Here is an 18,393-nt window from a genome sequence, read left to right on the forward strand (position 1 = left end):
AAAGATCGCTAGAGGTCTTCTCAGAACAATGACTGTACGTTAGAAAACATAAACGTCATCCACACTGTCCGTGATGGACCTATAGCTCCATACTTAAATTGAGGTGAAAATATGCCTAAAATTCCCAAAAAATTTCACCTTAAATTATTCAGAATAAAATATTGAAAACGGCATGATTGTTATGTTTTTATGTGACCATAATATCACTTCTCCAGAAAATATAGCAATATCATGGGTATATTACACTGTTTTGACGACAACAAACTTGTAATGTGCGAGGTTGTAAAAAAACGGGGGGGGGTGCTTAACTTAATTCTTTGTGTATATATATATATATATATATATATATATATATATATATATATATATATATATATATATATATATATATATATATATATATATATATATATATATACATATATATACATATATATATATATATTCTTATACATATATATATATATATATATAATATTTATATATAATATATATATATATATATATTATATATATATATATATAATATTATATATATATATATATATAATATTTATATATATATATTTATATATATATATATATATTTATATATATATATTTATATATATATATATATATTTATATATATATATATATATATATTTATATATATATATATATATAATATTATATATATATATATATATATATATATAATATTTATATATATATATATATATATAATATTTATATATATATATATAATATTTATATATATATATATATAATATTTATATATATATAATATTTATATATATGTATATACAGTAAAACTTCCTCCAACGTGAGGGATGCGTTCTGGGATAACCTCGTGTTGGAGGAATTCGCGTTGGAGGAATCATCAAGCGTATGGGGAAATTGGGGATGTGTTCCAGGCTCCCAAAAAACTGACCCGAAAGCAGCCTTTCTTACTTTTTTTTTTTACATGTTTCTTTGTATGGAATGGTGCAGCATTATTAAATATGCATTAAATGGTTGATTATGGTTGTAACCGTCCTAATGGTTGATTCATTCACGCCATATTGCCTGGCCAAAGATGAAGCAGAAACTGACGATAAGTTATTCAGGATATCAAGTTTGACCTCCGTGGTCATTGTTTTCCTCCTCTTCTTGTCTGGTTGGTTCAAATTGGGTCTTTTGGGAGCCATAATGATCGACGTAAGCTCACTTGATGGCGGCAGGTTCGGAGATGGTGACAGGTGGCAGCTCGTGCCGCGCGTGTATATAAATTAAATAGTAATTAAGCAAGGTAATAAGGAAAAAGAATAAAATATTTGGGGAAATGCCGGCCGTTTTGTCGCAATTAATCCAGAATGTAAAATCGAACTGCGATCGCCGATGACGGCAGGTGGCGACTCGTATCATCATATGTATAAATGAAATATTAATTAACCCTTGTCCACACAATATGCATTAATTGGGGGGTCTTTTTAGCCTTGTATTTAGCCTAAGGACACTGCCTTGTGTGTACAAGGGTTAAGTACAGTACAGTAACAAGGAATAAGAATAATATAAATCTTTGGGAAAACACCAGCCCCAATCGTGTAAATGCGAAACACACCCTCGCGTTGGGGAGGTTTTGACGCATTTAATTCAGCGCGTAAATTGGAAACCGCGTTCAAGGAAGCCGCGTTGGAGAAAGTTTTACTGTATATGTAACCCTACTCGGCTACGCACCTTCGTATCGGGCGGAAGGGATGACGAGATGGTGGTGAACAGCTGTCTTTGGCCTGTCTGATTTGGCCGTCTATCTGAGCTGTGTGTAACAATGGTACAATGAGCTGTTTCTCAAGTTTTTTCATCATTGTTTTTTTTTTTTCCCCCTTTGAATCCGACAGGTACAAAACATGGATCTCCTGATAGGACACTTCTGACAGAATTCCTTCCACCACGGGTTTGTTGCTGCATTAAAAAATATATTTTTACTTCCTTTGTTCTTTCAACTTGGTCGAGTTGAACAACTTAAAATTTCCCACCTTGCTCTTTCAATCCCTCCCCATGAAGTCAAGGCGCAAATTCATACTCGAGGGTGTTGTGCTCAAATGATGCCTTAGAGCAGTAGTACATTAGAGGTATCTGTTTGGTTTATTCGGCTGTCACTTTTGTCAGACTGTTGTGGGTTATTCACAAAATACTGCACATGTGTTTGTTCATGAAATAACATTGAATGCAGGGTGTTCATTAACGTGTAAAAATAACGTTTTATTAAAAACAAGACCGAAAGTCTTACATCGGCGTAGCTGGGTTTGTATGATACTTTAGTTGAAGAGCATAGTACGACCTGGGTGGGGAATACCAGTTAGCAAAAAATGTAAGTATTAAAATTTTTTTTGCATTGAGACACTGCTTTATTCTATGCTTCGAGTCAACAATGAACAAACCATACTAACGACAAAGGCATTGCAGTGTTATGACTATATTTACTATATTATTAGTATTAACGCTATTATTATTATTGTTACGAAAACAATACTGCTGTATTAAACCTGGGCTAATTTGTCCGAAGCGGCCTGAAGGTGAGCCATGAAGCCTAATGCCTATAAGTACTGTTACGTTTGTAAGGGTAGGTGATGACATACCATAACATAGTGGGGATAAAACTGTAGGGTAGCATGGACCGCGTACATGGACCGCCAATCCGGATGTATTTAAGTAGAAAATCTGTGAGCTTCAGATCGTTTACGTGTCACCACCAGGGGGGGGGGGGGGGGGGTGGTGTTATGTTAACTGGGTGGGGTTAAGATTAGTGTCCCTGGTATGCGATTTCTCCCTGTGTTTTTTATGCCTCCGTCGATGAAGTCGGATTGTGACAATGGCGAAGAACACAAAAATTCAGTGTCTCACGGTTAAACATGATGTACGACAAATGAAATGTGCGTTCCTAGCACTCATTTACTGGTATATCTCAATGGAACAAATCCTGTCCTAATGGAGATCCGGCTCATTAGGGGGATACAAAATGGAAACTGTTCAGCCTGGCGGAGTTGTGCACTCCACTGAGTGCCATTCTAGTACATACTGTCGTGCAACCGCCAAAATTAATATCTGGCGGTCGCGGATGCCGATCGCGAAGGCTTTAACTTCCGAGGCGAAAACTCAATGGCGGATTCCAAAACCAAAGCACCCATGCCCGCGGGATGGAGGGAAGCGACGAGAGCCCCTGCAGCCTTATCTATTAAAAGCAACCAGGAAACTGTGTTCAGGTATGTGTACAAGAAAATAATACAAGGGTTTATTCAAATGAAAAAGGCGGGACAGGAAAATGTGACGATAAACCTGAGGTAACTAAATTGGGATCCCACACACAACAGATTTCAAACACGAGACGAGGGAGATGAATACGAAAATAAAAACGTCCATTATGTAATTGGGTACGCGGAGCTCGATCTTAGCTGTCTTGTCGTCTTCAATTCCCCGGCCTGGAACAATCCTCCGTCCGCCTCGCACGCCCCGCTAGGCCCGAGCCAACGCCCTCGCCGCTGCACACGAGGTCCGTGCACCAAGCTCCAAAGCACCACGAGGTCCCACAGCAGGACAGCGAGCTCCACTCGGGCTACACCTCAGCCCAACTCGGGTCGGGGTCTCTGAACTGCGCTGCCAGGAATTCAACGGCGATCTGCGCACTGCGAACTGCAATGGCGTTCAGCAACTGCTCCGGATCAACTCCTTGGGTGTCAACTGCGCGTATCAACTCGGGCTCTGCTTGGGATCTCTGATCTGACCTCTGGCGTTCGACAATTGCAACTCGTCTCAGGATCTCCGATCTGAACTCAACTCAACTCGGCGCAACTCTCCTCTCTTCTCGACTGCCAACCAACTGGCGTTCGGCGCTCGTTCATCAACTAACTCTCAAGCCAACTCAACCAGCAAGCCAGGCCTCTCTCGGGATCCAACTCTCAACTCCACGGCCCTCTACTCTTCTCGACTGCCTAAAATGGGCGTCCGGCCCCCGTTAATATCTCCGGCCGATGACGTCAGCTTTGGCGCGCTGCCAACCAATCAGAGCCTCCACCGACTCGCCTCTGTGCACGCCCACTGCGTCACTCTCACTCCCGTCCCCTATTCCGTGGTCATAGCACGTGCTATGCGAGGTGGCTAGGCCTCTCGGAGGTGTAAACGGTGGCGGCCATTATCGGCGGTGTCCTGGCCTGATTTCTTCCTCGGTCATGTCAGGGGGGAGGGCGTTATTAGTGTTGTACTAAGGGATCCTAACTAAGTGTCTATGTGGTCTGCAGTGCCAAAAGGGACAAAGGTTTGGCTAACCAGGTGAGACATATAAGGGCGCTACTCATTAATCCCTACACTACTTAACACACAAATCTCCTGGTAGATTCACAATTATACATCTTAACCGACAAAACGCCTACACATGAAGAACTTATTACAGGTAGTTGTCCTTACCGCAACATCTCGAAGCATGTTACCTATTCAGCTCTATTCTGCTCTACATATCACTACCAAAATTCATAACAATACATTTGATGGACCACTGATTAAGTGGTTCTTTGGATGCCCGATTAAACCAGTGGCATCTATATATATAAAGTAGAGTTGGCCTCTATCTATGATCTCTAAGATCTCGAGAACCCGTGGACGGATTTGCGAGCGGAAAGTACTGTTCGACTCGGGATGGTCCCAGGAATGTCACGGAGACATAAAATTTAAAAAATTTCGGGTTTTAAAATTAGCGCATAATTAGCACTAGCAGAAGAGAGAGGGATTCGAAGGGAGGGAGCGCAGCGCTTCTAGCGCTTCTGACTACAGCACACCTTAAAATTAAAAAAACTTCGGGTTTTAAAATTAGTGTGTTACGCGTAATTAGCGTCTATCTATATCTATATATATAAAGTAGAGTTGGCCTCTGTGTCTGTATCCTCTACAATCTCTAAGATCTCGAGAACCCGTGGACGATTTGCGAGCGGAAAGTACTGTTCGACTCGGGATGGTCCCAGGAATGTCACGGAGACATAAACATTTATAATCACTTGCTAGCGAATAAATAATAACGCATAAATACCTTTCAGCAGCGCGTAAAATAATCTTTCGTTTCAAGTCACTCTCACAAATAGCTTTCGGAAATGACGGGTCGAAGTGGTCGAGCTGTTAGCATGACGCCTTATCTTTTCAGAGTCCGGGGTTCGAATCACCCCTCTGACATTTATTTTTCGCTTTTATCACGTCCTTTCCCGCACAATTTTTGGGACAGATCCCGTTGAGTGTTTTATTAAAGTTATTGTTTTGTCATTTTCTTATTGTTTTCATGTTTATTTGGCTTGAAACAAAAAAATTATGCCGCCGTTAGGCGTTATGACATCCGATCATAATGCAGCTAATTAGCTTCTAAAAACCAAGAGTCTGGCAATATAGAAACGCTCTGGCACTGTAGACATTTATCTGCCATGCGGTTTCAATATTCGATTGGTAAAGTTCTACAACACAATAAACTATACTAGCGGTGTTTTTATTTGCATAATGACGACAATGAGTTCCGACTTCCGACCTCGGTGGGATGACAGGCTGAGTCAACCCCCCTGGTGTGAAGGGGGAGGAGGAGGGGAGGGGGAAGAGAAGGGGAGGGGAACGAGGGGGGAAGGGGATGGGAGGGGGGGGGAGAGGGGAGAGGGGGAGGGGGAGGGGGAGGGGGAAGGGGGGAGGGGAGGGGGGAGGGGGAACGGGGGGGGGGAGGGGGGAGGGGAGGGGCCCTTCTTCCCTGGGCACCCCCGCACCCTTCCCTCCCCGCCTTCCCCTCCCCCCTCCCCCCCCCTTCCCCCTCCCCCCCCATTCCCCTCCCCTCCTCTTCCCCCTCCCCTCCTCCTCCCCCGCTTCCCCCTCCCCCCCTCCCCCCCCGTTCCCCTCCCCTCCTCTTCCCCCTCCCCTCCTCCTCCACTCCCGTGCAAAGCCGGGTACCTCTGCTAGTTGTTTATATACCCAACAATTAGTCAGGTTCACTATGTCAATAAATTATATTTCGTTCAAAATCATGGTAGATTAGCAAACCTATACATTTTTGGAAAGGTTATAGCATAAGGAAACTAAAAATCAATGTTTACATTTGGAGAGATATCTGTATGGCGGCCATTTTGGATTTTCAAAATGGCCACTGTAAAATACATATTTTGTTCTATTTCTGCCTCTAATTACCCTAAAAACTTTTTAAAATATACTAAACCTATATTTTCAGGGACAAGGAATCCAATGAAAGTATCAAATTAGTGCTATGGGGAATGGTAAGACACGAATCAAAGGTTTTGAATTTCAAAATACTGTCTTTATATTCGCGATAAGTTGCATAATCAAATACATGTTATCATTTTGTACAGGCAGTTAATAACATCAAAATGTGTCACAATAATTCATATCACCAAACATACACAGGCAGTCAGCAAAATCATATATACACATGCAGTCAGTATAACTTCACATCTACTACACAGGCAGTCAATGACAAAATATACACAGGCAGTCAATGGCATCAAACATACACGATTACAGAATATGCCATTTAGAGTTCGTCATCACTGTCCTGTGTGTCGTATCCGACAATATAGTCCGCATCGTTTTCACAGTCCGTTCCACACAAGCAGAGGTCGGTCAATTTGATTGGCAAATCGAATTAGTCGAATGGTCGATCGAATCGAATTCGATGAATCGAATCGAATCGATCGAATTGGTCGAAATGGTCGATCGAAACGATTGGTCGAATGGTCGAATGGAATTGGTCGAATTGGTCGGAATTGGCAAATGTAAACATTGATTTTCAGATTTTCCATGTAATAACGTTTCCAAAAATGTATAGGTTGCTAATCTACCATGATTTTGAACGAAAAAACATAGTGAACCTGACTAAATAGAGCTTTGCCTCAAATAGCGTGTTGGCATCATTCATTGTATGTAGAGGGATCATCGCGTTTACCTGTTGTCTTACTGTTATCGTTAAAATGATCTGAGGTTGTGGTGTTTTTCTGTTTTGGGTGTTTCAACTCGCAGTAAAGGTTCATGTTTTTTTTCCCCCGTCTGCCACCTATTGATCAACAAAGTGAAGATGGATTCCAGGAATGGTTGGCTCGCTTATCTCTGGAAGACCTGAAACCCTTGAGTTAACGTTGCACTGGAGTTATTTTTTTTATTTCCCCCCCCCCCCCCCCCCTGTGCATTTTATCACCATTGGCACCGTTCCTGTGAACTAGACCACAAACTTCCTGCACTGAACCAGAAACTAGCATAAGCCTCTAGGTTTTTATACGATTTCAAACCATCCATTGTACAAGGATATATTTTCCGTTAATAGGATATAATTAGGTCGGGTGTGTGTGTGTGTGTGTGTGTGTGTGTGTGTGTTTTGTGTGTGTTTTTTGTGTGTGCGTGTGTGTACATTAATAATAGTGCCCCTGGACGGCCTACTTTAAAGTTCCTCGTTTAATTAAATTTGGCCATGGTTCTGCTAAGTTGTTTAATTTAACCAAAACATGTTTTGTAATCTGCTCGTTCATATATATATATACATACATACATACATACATACATACATACATACATACATATACATATATATATATATATATATACATACATATATATATATATATATATATATATATATATATATATATATATATATATATATATATATATATATATATATATATATATATATATATATATATATATATATATATTGTTACAGACGCGGTTTTAGATGTTAGTTTACCGAGCGGTTTGGTATTACCGCGTCCGAACAGTTACTCCCTGATTAGAACCCTATCCCGCCCGACGTTGACCAAATCGCGCTATGCTAAATCAATGAAGGAAAGGACACAACGGCTGGGATTAATGCAACGACACAAGGGGTACAGTTCTCAAGACCTCCGGAGGAGGATATAATTGGTGATGCAGAAACAGGGTAGATTACACGGTAAGAGGTAAAGCACAGAAAAGATGGGCACTTAAACACAGTCTTATCTATCCCCGACAGACCACAGACAAACGGGACAAGACTGACTTACACGGGGATTGATGGCAAGGAAGGACAGGCAGTCGATAGCACAAGGTGCACCTTGGCTCAGGGGCAGAATCAACACGGTCCGGTCCAGAGATGCGGGGAGGTATTTCAGCGCTCGGAGGTGGCGTCTTCTCTCTCCAAGCTGAGGGCGCATCTGACGTCACCTCCCTCTTCCTGCGCATGCTCAGCGGGGAGTGACACGCCCTCGGCTCGTTGTCTCCGCCCCAGATGGAATCGGTCCGCCGCTTCTATTGGGTGCGGGGGGTTACCGGGCTCCGCCCTTGACGAGGAGCTGACAGCGAGCCCCTGCGTGGTAACCCCGTCGGAGCACATGTTCAATGGCGGCTAACCAAGCCGGAGTGAGGACGCACACTCCCCGCGCCGCCGCCGCTGTTGTTGTTGTTGTTGTTGTACCATGAGGAAGAGCTGCGGGGAGGTATTGGGAGGTCCTAAACTTTCTAACGGTGCCATACAATCACATTCTGGTGCAACGAAGAGTCAGAATTAATGGAAACGAGTCCTTAACTGACATAGACTAAGAATAACTAGCAAGATGTCCTATAGTTGTCTACGTGAGATGCGGTGGACCTGGATGCGACATTTAATGGGGGAAATAGGGGAAGGTCGGGTCTACAGAGTGTTGTTTACAGGAAATGGGACTAGGGAATGGGGGATTGGGGATAGTTGGGAAGTATTGGGGAAATAGGGGAATATTTACAAGCGGATATGGATGGATGCCAATCTCATATCCGCAACATTGCACCCTTCTCTACCTCGGGGCGTCCCGACCCGATAAATTTTTACTTACTTTAGTGTGGCACTCAGATGTAGTTCCCTCTACTATTAACTCAACCCTGAGTGCGACAGTTTTACAGATGTTCACAAATGAGTAAATATGTCCCCCTGCGACGTTGCACCCTTCTCCTCACAGAAACACACCCACAGGATAACCGAATCGCGGAAAGAATCCTCAAACTAAACATACAGCCGGTAGGGAGCATCATTTATACAAGACTACACTGATATTTACACTACGATCCAGGACCTGTTTTTGGAGGAACACATGCAGATGTTATGCATAGAGAGAGCACGCATGCCAGCATCGATACACCAACCCACGAGTGCCCTGTGGCCCTACGGCCTTTAATAATGTGCAGAGCACCCCATCCAAGCACCAAAAGCACCACCCCATACATACAGTCAGCACCATCCGGTGCACCAATAAAGTGTTCAATAATCACCGGTGGTGTCGCAGCCGGCCGATGTTCTGCCGCTGGTCTTGCCTTCATGTGGTGTACTTGGCCTTCTGGCGTCCTTAGAAATAAAGAAAGGCGCCAACCGCGTCCATTTCTGAATTGTGGCCGTCAGGGGGGCCAACTATAAGTGGTTCACCTGTATGGCATAGGTGCCACGTTGACCCAGAGGTCCATCCACGGGTGGTGCTTGCCCGCAAAAGAACTGCGGTCCATGGTGGGCGGCCACAAAAATTGCGGTCCATATGGTGTATCGATCCAGGCAGCAAGCAGCGAAAGTACAGGCCCACAACTGCAGAGCCAGCACCTCTCTCTCCTCTCTCTCTGCCCCAAAGCCAGATCCTCGGAGGTGGGAGACAAAAAGAAGACAAGTGAGTAAGGTGGTAAGGGTGCAAAAGTGCACGCAATACCAGGTAATGCACTCTAGGGGCACATGGGAACCAGGTGAGACAGGTACGTTCCTACCGTACGCCCCCCCCCCCCCCCACCAGCCCCTCCCTTACCCCTTACTGTATCCACAAAACACAACACTACCCATAAACATCTACTTTACACATCAACAAACGTCCCTACTCTCTTCCCCGTTCCTCCCATAAACCAAATTCGTCTTCTCTCCCTCCTAACCAATCAAATTTGCCATTTCCAACTCTCATCAAAATTTGCCATCTCCAACTCAACATCAAAATTTGCCATCACCAATTCATCATCAGTCCCTCCTAAGGAGGGAGAGATGGAATCACCCCAATGTCTTATCCACGTCGTGATGCGTCTCACAAATCCAACAGCAATTCTCATTTCCTGCAACACAGAACAAAGAAAACACAGGTGTGGAGTCATCATCATCACCTCAGGTAAGTGGCTGCGTATGGTGCGACAGGTTCATCAATCCTAACTATTTCCTAAATGACTTTAACAACTTTACATTACCCGGGGTCTTTCCCTGCCAATCCATTGGCCAACTTACACTATGGGTTCTAAGAACCAATTCCCATTGCCCAAACTGTGGTGCCTCTCAATTTGGGGTCTCACTCCCCCGATTCATCTCTCGGTGCCCTCGCACAATTTCTGGGCTGTGACGTGTAGCTCTCCCAGCAGGTCTACCCCACCTGCACACCTCCACCACTGTAGGTGCCACCCGAGCTTACCTGCTCCTCACCCTAACCTAACTAACTGGGGAAGGCCCTCTCGCACTCTCACCCCCTCAGTGCCCTCTCTGGCACGGGCTGCCCGATCCACACCCGGGATCCTCAGGCACCCACTGACACTAACGGCTCCCAGAGCCCACCTGCGGCCTCACCTGGCCGACATCCTCACAGTGGTGGAGTGCCCAAACCAACTACACACACTAACAGGCTACACGCCCAGCCATTTCCACAACACTAATGCACCCATCCACAATACCATTCTGTCACCCGCACCACAGATGCCAATATCCAACCACAATTTACCTATACCCTCTACCTAACACTTACACTACCCGCCCCGGGTACTCGTGAAAGGGGTCCACTCTTCCCCCATCCACACCTTCGCACCATGCACACCACTCCGTACCACTTACTCCAACTCTCTCCACACCATTCATTCCAATACTCCCTGTATTCCACACACCTGTACTTGCACACCTGTGCTCTCATACTTGGTGCCGCCTGCACCCTTCTCTCCCCCAAGCGCATTCGCGCTGATCCACAACACTCACTACTCATACACTGCTCCACACACCTGTCCAGTTCTCACACAGCATCATCTCATCTAACTACTCCCCTCTGAAACTTGCGCTTCCCAGTCGTCCCTTTAAACTATTGCGCTCCCACGTCATTATCATCCACACTAATCTACCTGCGTCCCCACTACAGGTATCCTTGTCACTAACTAACCTTAACGTTACCTAATGTCATCTTCGCTAGATCCCTACACACGATATATCCTAACCCACCCGGGCTAGTTTTCACTGCCATCAACCCCATAAGCTATAGCGCATTTGCCCCACTATGGGAAGGGTGGCAGGGATGCCACCCTTACCCACCGGGCCCATCGCTCATCAATCCCCCAGTCCTCTGGCACTAATAAGCCCCCCTTATTCAGAGGTACTGGGTCCCGCCTCGGCATCTAAAGCCGAGGCAATCCACGGGGGCGCCTGCTCGCCGGTGTAAGGCCTTCTAGTTTCCCGGGGTCTGGCGGGGGGGTGTCTGGGGTCGGCTAACCCGCTCCCCCCTGGGCGGAGTTAAGGACCTCAACCGCCGGGGATCATCCCGGCGCGTGGCTCGACAGTGCCGCGCCAGGTGACCCAGACGGTTGCAGGTATAGCACCTCACCTGATAAGGTGCTTGTCTCCGGAATTCCAAATTTTCCCCCCTGAAGGTCCGAATTGGATTACCCGCTCGTGGTCCACCGCGGGCCACCTCCGGGGCCGCCTGCCATGGTCCAGGTCCCGCCAGGCGCTGGTCCACCAGCCTCCGGACCATGCCCGCCAGGTCAGGACTCACGTCGGGGGCGGGCCCCCTAAGGGGTCCGCCCTCCATCGGGGGTCCCACCTGGCGGACCGCCATTGCGTGATGCTCGCTCCCCCGGGCCAGGGGCCTCGCTGCTTCCCAACGGGCCGCAGCGTCAGCCGCCTGGCTCAGAGTCTGCGGGCGCCACATGGCGAGCTGTTGCCGGAGCTCAATATCCGGGAGGGCCTGGATAAAATGGTCCAGCGCCAGGCTTTCCCGGGAATCCGCTGCCATGCTAGCATGTGCGATCCCCACTGCGCGGCGAATGTCGTGGGCAAGTTCCCCGATGGCTTCCTGGGGCTTGCGTTTTCGCAGCGCGAGCTGAGCTTTAACAAGCTCGCTCTGCTGTTCAATGCCGAATCGATTAATTAGGGCGTCGCGGAGGGCTGGCAGGGTGAGAGCACCCGGTGGTAATGCCGTCAGCACCTCCGCCGCCGCGCCGCGCAATGCGGCCACCAGGTGTACTCCACCTTCGTCCTCACCCCAACCGTTGCCCTTACACACACAGTCAAACTGCGCCAGGTACGCGCGTAGATCACTCTTGCCGTCATACGGCGCGAGTGGGACCTTGTGGGACCACCTCGTATGCGAGTCGTTGCCTGCCTGCCGGACCCCGTGCGTCGCCCCTTGCGGGGTCAGTGCGGGGCCGAACCGGCCGGGCCCCCACAGTACATTACCCCCTAGGGGCTCTCGTGCCTCCCCTGTCCCTCTAACAACTACCCCTGTTGGTGTCGATGCATGGGTCACACTTCCGCAACCCGCTACCCATTCCATACCACCACCACCTTGCTCACCCACACCTCGCACCTCTTCCATCACCGGACCCTCTCGCTCGCACCCTCGTTCCATACCCTCCGGACCAGCCATACACCTCACTCTTGGCCTCTCACGAACATCCGGGTCCATCTCGACCCCCAAGCTTATTAAATCACCTGGCGCATCATACGCACGACCATATTGGTCACCACTTACACCGGGTCCTCTTTCTCTTCGCTTCTCCTCCATCACCTGCGAATCCCTCATCCGGTTAATGAGCACATCATCACGATCCGAACACAGACTTTGGACCAATTCTTTTACTTCCTCCTTTATCTCTTTCTTATCCTCTCTCCGTCGCTTCTTAATTTCGCTCACCCCTTCTTCCACTTCTTCTAATTTCTGCTTCACCTCCTTCATCTCCTCGTGCGCCCCCTTAAGTTCTTCCTCTAACTCCACCTTATTTTTTTCTATGTGCTCCCGCACCTCCCGCTCTTTAACCTCCATCACCTCTACCACTTTGTTCATTTTCCTCGTCAGGTCCTCATATACCATCTGACACTCTTTTTTAATTACCCCTACGTCCTTTTTCATCTCCTTCTGTGTCGATTTTAAACCCTCTATTACCGCTGTGTTCTTCTTTACCTGGTCCCCCAACTCCTTTTGTCCCACTGTCAGTTGTTCTACTCCCAGCGTCAACTCCTCTATACCACCTTGCAATTTTACAGTCCCCTTTCTCACCTCCTTCTCCATGCGCTCCTTACAGTGCCTCACCTCCTCGCGCACTCCTCTGACCTCCTCACTCACCCCTCTTCTGATCTCTTCTCCCATCACTTGCATCTCCTGCCCAGATGCCACCCTCATCTGCTCCATTTCCTCCCTGTGAGCATCCAATTTAGTTTCTACCCCCATTCTGACCCCCTCTATCTGCTGCCCCATTTGTTTAACTTCCCTTTCCGCTTGGTCCCTCATGTCCCTCAATTTGCCTTCCATACTGTTTTCTAACCCCTCTAACCCCTTTTGCATCCCTTCCATTTGATTCTCTTGAGCGGCCATTCTGTTTTCTACCCCCATTAACCCATTTTTCACCTCTTTTATCCCGTTGTCTAACCCCTCAAATTTGTCGTCTAACTTCCCAAATTTATTGTCTAATCCCTTAAAATTATTGTCTAACCCCTCACCGGTACCCCTCGCTTCGTCCCTCATTACCCCCATTTGCTCACTCTGAGCCTCCATCCGGTTCCCCATTACCCTCATTTGGCCCTCCAATCGCTCACCCTGAGCATCCATCCGGTTCCCCATTACCCCCATTTGCTCACTCTGAGCCCTCATTTGCTCACTCTGCAGGTTGAGGGACGCCTGCATTTGTACCATAAATTGCTCCATGAGGGCCTGCATTTGGGCCATCCCTCCCACTTGTGCAGCGGGTGCGGCCGCCGTAGCAATGTGCGAGGCGCCATTTTGCGCGCCCGCAACCTCGTGCGCGAGGACGCCATTTTGTGCGTCTGCCGCCCTCACTGCTTCGCTCTCCTCATGTCCCTCATGTCCCTCAATTTGGTCCTGGATCGACCCTGCCTCACTCTCCTCTACCGGAACCCAGCCGTCTTGATCCGCCATAGCGCGACTTTCAAAATTCGGGTTTTTATTTTTGTAAAACAAAATCAAATTTCGCCGTTAATAATTTCGAGCGCGTGAAGCGCGCTTCGGGTCCGATCTCACTCCTCGACACCAATTGTTGCGGATCGCGGATTTAGATGTTAGTTTACCGAGCGGTTTGGTATTACCGCGTCCGAACAGTTACTCCCCGATTAGAACCCTATCCCGCCCGACGTTGACCAAATCGCGCTATGCTAAATCAATGAAGGAAAGGACACAACGGCTGGGATTAATGCAACGACACAAGGGGTACAGTTCTCAAGACCTCCGGAGGAGGATATAATTGGTGATGCAGAAACGGGGTAGATTACACGGTAAGAGGTAAAGCACAGAAAAGATGGGCACTTAAACACAGTCTTATCTATCCCCGACAGACCACAGACAAACGGGACAAGACTGACTTACACGGGGATTGATGGCAAGGAAGGACAGGCAGTCGATAGCACAAGGTGCACCTTGGCTCAGGGGCAGAATCAACACGGTCCGGTCCAGAGATGCGGGGAGGTATTTCAGCGCTCGGAGGTGGCGTCTTCTCTCTCCAAGCTGAGGGCGCATCTGACGTCACCTCCCTCTTCCTGCGCATGCTCAGCGGGGAGTGACACGCCCTCGGCTCGTTGTCTCCGCCCCAGATGGAATCGGTCCGCCGCTTCTATTGGGTGCGGGGGGTTACCGGGCTCCGCCCTTGACGAGGAGCTGACAGCGAGCCCCTGCGTGGTAACCCCGTCGGAGCACATGTTCAATGGCGGCTAACCAAGCCGGAGTGAGGACGCACACTCCCCGCGCCGCCGCTGCTGTTGTTGTTGTTGTTGTTGTTGTACCATGAGGAAGAGCTGCGGGGAGGTATTGGGAGGTCCTAAACTTTCTAACGGTGCCATACAATCACATTCTGGTGCAACGAAGAGTCAGAATTAATGGAAACGAGTCCTTAACTGACATAGACTAAGAATAACTAGCAAGATGTCCTATAGTTGTCTACGTGAGATGCGATGGACCTGGATGCGACATTTAATGGGGGAAATAGGGGAAGGTCGGGTCTACAGAGTGTTGTTTACAGGAAATGGGACTAGGGAATGGGGGATTGGGGATAGTTGGGAAGTATTGGGGAAATAGGGGAATATTTACAAGCGGATATGGATGGATGCCAATCTCATATCCGCAACAATATATATATATATATATATATAGATATATATAGAATTTTCCCTTCTGATTTCTTCTTTGAATGTGGAAACATTGTGTTGTCCCTCCGATCCTCAGTGCCTGAACCCCCCTCCTCCCCCCCCCCCCCTTCTTGTTATGAGTATCGAGATATGACATTCTATATCCCTCTACCTTGTATCCCCAGATTATTTTCCCGATTTCTCGGAGTTTTCCATCACACACAGCACTGGTACAAACCTTAGGGAGCTCTGTGATTCATTATGAGGCTTTATTTTATTTTTTATTTTTTTTTAACTTGAGTGCTTATAGGATCTCACTAGTAAATGATGATGACTATTTGGCTGTTGACTCGGTGCTGAAGAACTGAATATAGCCTTTCCATCAGCAATTTTTATGCCTCCGCCCCCCGGAAGTGGCCGGTGGCATTATTTTTTCTTGGCTGATGGGGGACCTAAACCCAGAATGGACCAGGACGCAACAGTACAAAAGGAACAGTAGAAAGAGAGGGGGAATGCCAACAGCAGGGCCCAGGGACACAATTGGCAGAGACAGACAAGCGAGATGCAGGTAGGAATGAGGGTAGAAGAAGAGATGCAGGGCAGGGGATGGACAAGAGCGATGGACACAGAAGCGAACTCTCAGGAAGGGGAAAAATGGAAATTTGGGTGGGGGTGAGGGAGGTGGTTTAACAGGGGTAGAAAAGATCATGGCTTTGGATGAGGGATGATCTGAGATGGTAGTGAATAGTTGTCTTGAAGACCGAGGAGGGGGTGGGAAGAATGAGATTGAATTTTGAAGTTGGCTCCACAGGTGGAAAAAAGAAGAACGAATGAGTGAAGGTGAGCAGTGATTCTGGTTTTTGGGAGTTTCACCAGAAGGGGTTTGGTGGACCGTGTGTTCCCTGCAGAAACCTGGGGGAGGGAAAGGGGGGCAGAGCACGGAAAGAGCAGAGGGTGCAAGACCGGAAAGCAGGTGGAAGAAGACAGAGAGACTACTGACCTGTCCGCGATAGCAAAGTAATAGGCGCATAGACTCGGCTTCATCGCGAGAGATTCTAATGATCTTGAATGCCTTGGTTTCCACAGTGTCAAGCTGAGCAAGATGTGAGGCAGGGGAGCCAGCACTGAGAGGAGAGCAGCACTCCATCAAGCTGCACATAGAGGTCCTTGTAGGTGGATAGGAGTTCAGTTGTGCCAAAGAAGGAAGGCCTTTGTACGATGGAAGATGCCCAGTCGGCAGCTGGCTTTGGAGGCCAATTTTGAAATGTGGTTTGTCCAAGAAAGATCATGGCTGATAATGAGACCAGAGTTTGAATGGCTGAACTTCATCAAGAAGATTGTTAAAACGTAGATGAGAGGGTTTGCCAGATGGTTCTTTCGAAGAGAGAGTGTGACATTTGTCAGGATTGAAAGAAGACATTGTGTTTTGACCAGCTTGTGATTTTCTCAACAATTGAAGAACCTTCCCATCTCCCTCCAAGAACTTTGAAAAGCACATCAAGCCAAATTGCACACAAGATATACAGAACAATTTTTTAAGAAATGGAGCTAATTATCTGTTTACCTTCATTATTTTGTTTGTTTTGGGGTATCAACATATTATAGAACTTTTATGCCTCCCCCTCCCCCTCCCCTTTTCCTTTACAGTATGCTCCAAAATACTCACTATCTCTATATAACATTCCCCTTTCCCCCCTAACCTCTTCCTGATGTATGATTCAAGTTAAAATCACATTGACATTTGTAGTTTGAGATCAGATGTGGTTGTGCCGATTATAAAACGCATTTATTTCTTATCGTGAACCTGGGTTTGTAAACTTTGTTACAACAGTTGAAAATAAAACTAGAAAGCATTTCAAAATGTAAAGTCTGTCCGCGTCCGCTTTGTACTCGAACAAAACTTGACGAAAACGACATTTAAAATACGTTGTACATTTTATTGATTTGTGTTCTTGGTGTTCTCATGATAAGGGTTTGCTGAGGATTTGATGACAAAAAACACGATTGGTAAAATAATAGTTATGGCCTGCACACACACACACACACACACACACACACACACACACACTGCACGGGGGAGTATGGAGGGTGATGGGAGAGTTACATGGGCACTAATCTTGTTCTCTTTATTAATATTTTTTATCTTCAATAGAGGATTGACAGGTTAACAAATTTTTTTTGCAAATGTTTGAACGTTTTATGACATTCTTTATCCCTCTACCTTGTATCCCCAGATTCTTTTACCGATTTCTCGGAGTTTTCCTCACACACAGCCCTTGTGCAAACCTTAGCGAGCCCCGTGAACTCTTCTCCAGCTTCCAACAATGGAGAGTTTGGTGCTTGGAATAGTTTTGAGCATGTGAACCATGGTCTCGTCCCAGCCCCTACCCTGCTGTCTGGTTCGCAATCGCAGGTAAACTGTGCACTTTGGTTGTGACGTTTCAATGCCTGCTGGAGTTCTCGTACTCCAACCTGTAACATTTGGCCTCATTTTCAATACGTATTTGTGAAAGTGTTTTCCCTTTAAACAGAAGTAAAGAAAGTTTTGGTAATACACGCACTCTGTTTGATTGCAGGATAAAGTTCAATCGGCTGTGTGGGTTGTGATACTCATTTGGTAAAATGTATTAAATGTTTGGTTGCCAAAATACGACAAAGTTTTAAACATCTATCTATAATTCCAGTAATCTCTGTGTGTATGTTTGTATGTTTGTATGTGTGTATGTTTGTATGTTTGTATGTTTGTCTGTGACCGCTGTTTCTCGACAACCACGGGTCCGATATACTTGAAACTTGCCAGGTATATTGCTGGGGACCTGAGGATGTGCCTTTTCAAGGTTTCATATTAATCGGACAAGTAGTTACCGAGCTATGGCGATTTCTTTACCAAACTCCGCAAGCCGTTCGCTTTGGACCAAACCATTTCATGTAAATAGAGGGGGGGGGGGGGGGTTGTCACCGTACTCGCAAGCCGTTCGCTTTGGACCAAACCATTTCATGTAAATAGAGGGGGGGGATTGTCACCGTACTCGCAAGCC

General features: G+C 46.7%; 1 protein-coding gene across 1 annotated transcript in view; it reads left to right on the plus strand.

The window, feature by feature from the left end:
* Positions 1-18,393, plus strand: part of CLINT1 (clathrin interactor 1) — a 77,106-nt gene that overhangs the window by 48,516 nt on the left and 10,197 nt on the right. Inside the window, exon 9 of the mRNA XM_078777270.1 lies at positions 17,590-17,768. Coding sequence (XP_078633396.1) covers positions 17,590-17,768 — 179 coding nt within the window. The remainder of the gene's footprint in view (positions 1-17,589; positions 17,769-18,393) is intronic.

The sequence above is a fragment of the Myxine glutinosa genome, chromosome 1 (genome assembly GCF_964187855.1).
Source record: "Myxine glutinosa chromosome 1, kmMyxGlut1.1, whole genome shotgun sequence".
Lineage (NCBI taxonomy): Eukaryota > Metazoa > Chordata > Myxini > Myxiniformes > Myxinidae > Myxine > Myxine glutinosa.